Source organism: Cucumis melo, chromosome 11 (assembly GCF_025177605.1).
Source record: "Cucumis melo cultivar AY chromosome 11, USDA_Cmelo_AY_1.0, whole genome shotgun sequence".
NCBI classification, from domain to species: Eukaryota; Viridiplantae; Streptophyta; class Magnoliopsida; order Cucurbitales; family Cucurbitaceae; genus Cucumis; species Cucumis melo.
In genome coordinates, this window is record NC_066867.1 from 20,764,368 (window position 1) to 20,772,588 (window position 8,221).

At 36.4% G+C, this 8,221-nt stretch overlaps 1 protein-coding gene across 2 annotated transcripts; it reads right to left on the minus strand.

The window, feature by feature from the left end:
* LOC103502057 (uncharacterized) lies at positions 1-7,539 on the minus strand. Of its 2 annotated transcripts, XM_008465863.3 has the most exons (11): positions 7,151-7,539; positions 6,749-6,919; positions 6,483-6,668; positions 6,173-6,221; positions 6,034-6,098; positions 5,716-5,841; positions 2,624-2,776; positions 1,234-1,297; positions 584-750; positions 396-479; positions 1-310 (listed from the first exon to the last, which is right to left on the minus strand). In XM_008465863.3, the coding sequence occupies exons 1-11, from the start codon at positions 7,265-7,267 to the stop codon at positions 287-289; spliced, it is 1,206 nt and encodes a 401-aa protein (XP_008464085.2). In that variant the 5' UTR covers positions 7,268-7,539; the 3' UTR covers positions 1-286. The 2 variants fall into 2 exon arrangements, with proteins under 2 accessions (XP_008464085.2, XP_050935444.1); XM_051079487.1 differs by lacking the exons at positions 1-310; positions 396-479; positions 584-750; positions 1,234-1,297 and adding an exon at positions 2,085-2,425 and having other exon boundaries at positions 7,151-7,529.
* Positions 7,540-8,221: the final 682 nt, after the last annotated feature.

Consider the following 8,221-nt stretch of genomic DNA (forward strand, 5'->3'; position numbering starts at 1 on the left):
TTGAAGTTACAAATATATTCCATTAGAGCAATAATAAATTTTTACTCGAAAATCCTCAAGTTGCCATTCATTGAAGGCCGAAAGAGCTCTCATTCGTTATATACAAAACGCTAATAACATTCATCAAAATGAACATAAGGAAGAATCATCAACATGTCCTTGTCCTCTCGAGCGTTCACAAAACAAATATTAACTGAAGACAACTTAAACACCCAATGAACTTTCCCAACACTGCTGCTGCTACCAATATAACCAAACCTCCCAATGAAGATGCCTCCATTAAAAATCAGAAGTCGAATTCCCCAGTTGCCTGCCAAACCAAACAAACCAAGCTTCCATGAAAACCGAACTCGGTTTAATATTTCTAGCCTGTAGTTTTGGAGGGGAAAATTCACCTTGTTGAAGAGAATGTCCTTGTTGTTAATATGCATAATTCCATCTTTTAGTGTACATTTCCACCTACTCTTGGTACGAGTAACCTAATACATGAAAAGTTATGATATATATTTGATGGCATGGTAGGTTTGAAAAATGCTCTAGGATATGCTGCACAACTGGACCTAAAAAACAGGAGGTAAAGTACCTTGTCAAACTGAGCTAAAACTAAATGCTGTGTGCTCAATTCCTCTCCTTGATCCACATCATCCAAATCGTCGTCGTCGTCATCTTCGTTCAATGAAGGTTCACTATCCTCCTCCTCTTCATTAACATCATCCTGAGTGACAACCGCAGGAGTTCCAGCTGGTGGGTCTGTAAAGAAAAGATAACAGGAACATAATAAAATTAGAGACAAATTTTGTTACTGCTTTAAATTCTCTTGGGAACCTTAGTTTTCACCCTTGTCTCTTGCTGTTTTTTGTCCTCCCAAACATTCTATTCTGATTATTGAATTACATAAAAACAATAGCTTTTTTTGGTAAGATTTTACATTATACCCAGCAAGTTCATGCTTTAAACCGCATACAGCATTTATGTAATCATGTTTATGTTTTATGTTTAAAAGAGCCACTTAAGATCCCTATTAAATGCAATACACAATGTTTAACGTGGTAGACAAACAAATTTATGACAATTTACAAACCGCACACCAACAAAATACTTCGACATGAAAGTTAAAAACCAATTTTTAATTTAAAACCTTCCTTCAGGATCGTTCTCTAACAACAGAAAACCAAATTTTCATCCATGTCATAGAATAGTCACAATAATGAAGAAACGCTTCATAACATTTACCATTAGGTGCTGGTGTATTTGCTATGTTGTAGTCTTCATTGAAGACACCCTGGTAATTGTATATCTGCAGGGGATGTCAGAAATGTGAATAACAAAACACAACTCAGTGAGCAGAGAGCAATGAGAAAATCATCTCCATTAATTATGATACGAAGAATTCTAATAATCAAGAAGTAGGATGAACAAAAATTCAACCCAGATAACGCATAGGATGGACACAACAAAAACCATAAGAAGAATCAAGTAAGTATTTAAATGCCTAGAATGTTCAGTCCAATATAGTGAGCAGAGAAATCCTGTGTTACAAGTAATTAGTTGTGACTAGAAAATGAGTTATTTTGACCATAAATAGGAGCAAAGAGTTGAAAAGACCATATAAAATGTGCAGGTCTAGGAAAACTCCTCTGCCATCAATCATGGAAGACTGTAGGCAGTAGGCAGTTCCAAAATACTGAAAAGTACAGATCGATTAAGATTTAATCTACAGGGGCTAAAATTTTGCATCCTTTACTTGATAACCAACTAAAGAGGACATTTGTTAGCACCTTTAAGAAAAAGCAACATAATGATTTGTTGCTGTCTATTGGCAAGTACTTAAATAAGCATCTTTCATGTAACTATGACGGTGTCGTATCATTTTTTATATTACAGAGAGGACTGGTTGTATTAGTGAGCATGTGGTGTTCATTTTGGATTGAAATGTGATATCAATGGGTTGCTTGGTTGAGGGATGGTAAGTCCTGAAAGAAATTGAGATATTACAAAGAGGGAGGACACTGACATATGCTTGTTATTTTAGCCAACACAGAATCTTGCAATATTCGATGATCTTCTGTCTTCCATCAAAAACAAAAGCCAAACACCTCATGAGCTCTAATATTAACCATTAGAAGGAAGCCAGGAAATCACATACAAAAATTCTTGGTTGAACACATTTGTATCTCATACAGCAGACATTTTAAACATTATTTTGTGTGTGCCTATTTGTTTCTACGACAAAGTGTGTAACTCGATAGTTATAATTTGTTTTCATTGAGGAAGGTTCTAATTTTTTCGAGCAAACAATCCCTGCTTTCATGACGTCCATGACAAGTTTGTGCCTTGTACCTAGCTCCACGAGGCTTTGTCTATCAAACAACATTCTATGACTACGGACATCCTTATAAGAAGACATGGAATGGATGCCTGACTTCTACAAAAAGATGAAAGGATAATCAAAAAAACAGTGGCAGACAAGTAACCATCTGAAGAAAAGGCACCCACCTTGCAAAACCAAGACAAGTAAAAAGATGGGTGAAAAGTACAAAATTTCTATTACTATTACATAAATATTCCTTGTATCAAGGATAGCAGATTCTATAACTTTAAGGGAAGAAGAGAGAGAGCTAACATTAGGTGTTGAAAGCACATCATCATAAGGATCAGGCATTGGTCCATCAAGTTGTGGAATCTTCAATAATGACCTTTCAATATATGATGATGTTGCACTCTTTGCAGAAGTGATAACGCCAGGCCTTCCATCAGAAGAATTGCATCCACTAATCTGCAAAAGTGCACCACTAAGGAGTGTCAAAGACTGATCACAATAAACAAAAAGCATTCGGCAAAATGTAATCCTGTGAATTCTATTTAGTCATAACTGCCAATAGAAAGCTCAAGCGAATATTTTCAAACTTAGAAGTGTCAGCAGCAGATATAGGAAATAAATACAATTAGCGTGGATGAAAACAGAAAATTAAATGCATCAAGTGACAAATAAAAAAAGTATTAATCAAGGCCTAAGCATTATTCGACTTCAAATCTATTTTTTCTTTAAGATGTTCAATCATTTAAAATTTTGATAAGTTCAGTCTTTGCGCAGAATTCAAACATTCACGAGGCATTAGAACAGGCTGTTGTGTATCCCCATTCCAGGCGAGGGATTCCTTGGCAGCGAATTTTGGTTATTTTGTGCTTTACCTAGCTGGAAAGGAAAAGAAAGTATTCCTAAAAAGAGAGTTCTTGAGAGGATATTTGGGACCTGACTTTTTCGTTACATGAATTTTGGAGCACCTTATCTTGTTGGTTTCTCCTCGCTTCAATTGAACCCGTTGTATTTTTATTTTTCATCTTCTTATAATGGAAGTTTTTTAAAAAGAAGCCAAACTTTAATTTCATTAAATCATATGACATGGTTTTACAAATAATAACGATAATTATTAATTTATTTATTTATCAAAAAAAAATCCACTAACTATCATGAATCCAAAAAAACAACAATAAAATGGTATTGACAAAACAAACAAACTCCTTAGAGACAAACCTATAAAGGGCTATTGAGACTAATGGTATTCCAAATCTCCTCCCCAGGACATCATCTTATTAAAAGTTGGTTTTCTATAAAGATCGATTAGTTGGTTGATGTATCATAAAAGTATAACCATAATAAATTAAAACAAATTTTTAGTATGAGATCACAAATAAATAAATATATGTATATATGTGTATATGTGTACATATAAACCTGTTCATTGTTGTCCCATCCTAGATTTTTGAGAAACTAACCAGTGTCCATGACTTATATTTGTGATCACACATCTTAGCTCATAACTTCTGGTTGAAGGGGTAGGAAATGGGGGTCTCATGGCAAGAGAGATAGACAACCTCGTTTTTTGAACATGACTGAAGATCCAAATGCCTAGACAACCTCATTGTGAATATGACTGAAGATCCAAATGCCACCAACTATCAATAGAGTAGCCTTTGAAAAAAAATCCTCTAGAACAAACACCTAGGAGCAGTTGCTTGACCTCTAGCCAATCAAATGGCAACATTAATTGTTCTACTCGTAAATTACTATAAATCATATAACCATTTTTAACTCAACCCATAATGCACACCCTTTGAACTTACCTGCCCAGATTTTCTTTTAGGCCCACAAAGCCAAGTCTAGCCACCTGAATTTACGGTCAAGAATATTACAGATCTAAAATTTCTCTCTTATAGACATATACCAACCTTTCCAATCCCCATTACACACGTGAGGCAGCAGAAGCAAGCTGGTTATCAAAGTTGGTCAATCTATTGGCTAGATTAGGCATTTAGTAAGTGTTGTGAAAATGAGTCGATAGCGTGAAGTTTGTGCAGAGGAACCCCAAACTGGGAATGAGTATAAAGACAATTATAGGCAATTGTTGAGGGCACTGGACAAAATGAGCTGTAAACTAAAGACTAAGCTTCTCAAACAGTCTGGTATTTTTCAATCTACAAAGTGAGAGATGCATGTAATATAATTGAGCTTGAATGTGAAATGCCGCCACTCTCCAATTTCCCCTCCATTGTGGGATTCATTTTGGGATATCGTCTGGTTTCTTATAGCAATAAAAAAATAGCTGAAGTTTCAATGTCAAATATTAATTTCATATTATGTACACTTAAACCAGAAAATATTATATGTTTAAATTGAGGGAAACTAGAACACGCCTTAGCTTGTTAGGAGGTAGCATGGCTCCATGTGTTATTATGTCTTTCTTAGGATGGGTGCAGTTGTACAACCTATAGAACGGATCCTTTTCAAGTAAAGTCGTGTATTATTATGTCTTTCTATATCATGTACAGGAGAATCATCCAGGGAAAACAATTATGAGCATCCACCCCTAGGGATACATGATGCTTTTACTACCATCCAGGAAAAACAATTGTGTACATGACACTTTTACTATTGTTTCTATAACTAATTCCACAACTTGCAGTCATACAAGACTATGAACCGAAGTTTGACCTCTCGAGGGGTTCCATCGTCCTCTATCTGAGAAGAAAACTAGAGGACAACAATGGAATCATTGCCTTTCTTTCTCTGATTGTGAAGTTCAGTTCAATCTTGGGGAGAAGGGATGTTCAGATTTGGAATCTCCATCCAAAGGTTTGTCTTATAAATTTTTTTCCTTTGTTTGGTCAATCCTCACCCTCAAGTGGTAATGACTTATGTCATTGTCTTGTAGTAGAAGATGAAAATACCGAATAAAGAAAGTGTTTCATGTGGCAGGTTCTTCAAGAAAAAATTAATACCTAGGTCTGGGTTTCAGGGGGTGGCCGTTTTGATCAGGACTTTTTGCGGCATTCTTTGTAGGAGGATGCAGAAGAATTTTGATCATATCAAAATTGTGATCTAGATCATGTTAGTTTGGAGTTGCTTCTTTGAAGAGTTCCGGTTTATGCTTGGTTAGAATAGGGATCCAGAGAGATGATCAAGGAGTTCCCTTTCTACTTCAGGGAGAGAGAAACAACATAATTTTTTAAGGCCTTGAGAGGTCTCATAGTGACATTTGGGCCCTTGTTAGGTACAACATCTCTCGGTGGGATTCAGCTGTGAAGCCTTTTTTGTAATTACTTTTGAACTCTTGCTTGACAAAATAATAAAAATTATATGCTATGACGTGAAATTATGTGAAAGAAAATTGACAAGAGAGTCAAAGGCTAAAAGGACAGGTAAGAAAACCAAACCTCAATCTCGAAAACACTATTGGCAGCATCTCCAGCTCCATCTTGCTGAGGTATAAACCCATTAGCTTGGTACTGGGAAGCAAAATCATCACGCTTACGCTTCCCCGAGTTCATCATGAAAAAGTCCTGATAATTGTTTCCCAAATTTAAACATCATAATGAAGTTACCAAAGTTGTGCAAATAGATACATAGCAGAGAGGAGTAGAGTAATTCAAAATCAGAAGCAGAAGAAATTAACGAAGCAGTTTTTGGTGTTGCATCAAGCCTTAAGGAACAAATTTTTTCATGATGAAAGCACGAATCAAGAATGAGATTACCTGTGTAAGGGATGGATGAGCGCCAGCAGCTCCCCTGTCTGCTTCCTCACGCCCCTCCACGTAGGCTACAAAACAATCAATATAAATTACTACAGAATTATTGTTGAGAAGCTTTCCACTACTTCAACACTAGACTCACCAATATTAACGTCTACAGGAGTTCTTTGACCCATCCAAGAGGGTGGTTGCTGAAAGAAGAATGTAGACGTCTATCAAAACCCCAGATAATGGAATGTTCAACTATCTACAACATGCTTCAGAATTTTTATGGTAAAAACCATATCAATGCCATTAATCCACTTTAAATCAAATTAAAAACCAACACTTCCTCTTATCAAAGAGACAAAAGGTAAAAAAAAAATGCTGCAATCACGACAATGAAGTGAAACGGCAGGGAATGAGACAAATGTAAAAGATTAGAAGTGGCGTCAAAGTCAAACAAAAATTACCATATATGGGGTTGGCCTTCCAGATCTGACCTCAACATTATTATTACCGCTACCCCCAGGAGTGGTGGCAGCTGGAGAAGCATCAGTTCCAGATGCAGAGTGGTCGCTGGGTCCAGTAGGAACATTATACATCGCGTTGTCAGCAGTCCCCGGTAAAGGGGTTTGAATTGGAGTCTGTAGTGGCGTCTACAATTTACCAAAATCCCATCGATTATTAGTTACGAACTTCGGAAAACAATTAGTAGATGGGACAGAGAAGTAATCACCGGTGGAAAGAGTAAATCAGCCGTGGGAGTTTCGTACTCTTCAGTACCCTCATACGGAACATTAAGATCGTGAACCGGAGTTATCGGACCTCCGGGTGTAGGCTTAGATGGTGCAGACCTCTCTATAGGACCAGTCACAGCACCCGCTTGCATCATTTTCGCCTCCCACATCTAAAAAGTTCCGACAAAGAAGACAATCAGCCCAACCACAAGCTTAAATTAGCTTCAAAGCCTCAAAACCCTAGAAAGAATCGGATCAAACCCAGAAAGTAATCACCGAAAAAATTCAATCGAATCCTTCAAACAGATTAAAAAAGAAAGCATTTCAATCCACTTAAGAGGATAGTAGTATAAAAGCAAGAAAGATAACAAAAAAATTCAAGATTGGGGATCAAGAATTACTCCTTGAAGCTCCTTGAGAACGTCTTCTCCAGGACCATTATCAACAAACTCGTCACGAAGCTTGTTGATAACATCTTCGATGACATTGATGTAGATAGAGCTTGTGGAAGTCGCCATAACGGATCCGCCTCGCGCTCTGTCTACCTCGGATTCCTTCCACAAGCCAAAACCCAGAAAAAATCTAGTGTTGGGAGAAAATTAGAGAGGGAATTCAAGGGAGAAGATCCATGGAATCCGTATAAGGTTCTTGGATTGGTAGAGTTATGTGAAGTAAAAGGGAGGAGGAGGGCGAGGAAGGGGGGAGGAAGAGGAAGAGAGAGAGAGAAGAGAGGGAAAGAAGGGAGAGAGAGAGAAGGGGGAAAGAGGAGAGAGGCGGACAAGAAAGGGAGAATAAAGAGTGGAATATAAATAGGTTTGCATCCGATTATAATGCATAGATCCACGTGGCGAAATCTGCTTGAAGCCTGATTTTTCCCGGTTTTTTCTTTTCCGGTCTGGTCTGGCTCAATCATGTCTCCATTTTGTGCAACGAAATTGGACTAATATAATTATAATCATATTAGAGATCGTTTTTAAATATTATCAAATGAACTCAAATGTAAATCTAAATCGTTTGTTTTTTTCTTTTTGTCCCTTTTAGTAATTTCTTATCGGATTATACAACGTAAACTTACATCAAATTAAATAAATTACGAACAAATTTTCAAAAATAAAACATTTGTGTAATAAATTTTACTCTAGTAAGGGTAATAGTTTGTCAATTTTTCTATTTTTGAAAAAACTCTTTGAGTTAAACCGACATCTTTTTCAATTTAATATATTAGCTTTTAAGTAAAAACATATGTTGTAGATTTATTTTTAATTTTTTTATATGTAAATGGAAGAATTTCACGAAGGTGAAGTGTTCAAAAAATCGATAACCCAACCAATCCGGATTACTTGAATCGAGTCTCGGGTTGTGCAAATAAGGTCAAACTGATTCAGGTATATATATATATATATATACTCATTTAGTTCCGTCGGCTTCAAATCTAAACAATCATGTTGTCATGCTAAATGATAGTGTTAACT

What these genes read in the sequence shown, in the direction of transcription:
- LOC103502057 (XM_008465863.3), bottom strand. Translation starts at nt 7,267, where the DNA reads ATGGCGACTTCCACAAGCTCTATCTACATCAATGTCATCGAAGATGTT. An exon ending in TTCTCAAGGAGCTTCAAGGA is followed by an intron (nt 6,920 to 7,150) that starts GTAATTCTTGAT and finishes GGAACTTTTTAG; the next exon opens with ATGTGGGAGGCGAAAATGAT. An exon ending in ATAGTGTTTTCGAGATTGAG is followed by an intron (nt 2,777 to 5,715) that starts GTTTGGTTTTCT and finishes GCACTTTTGCAG; the next exon opens with ATTAGTGGATGCAATTCTTC.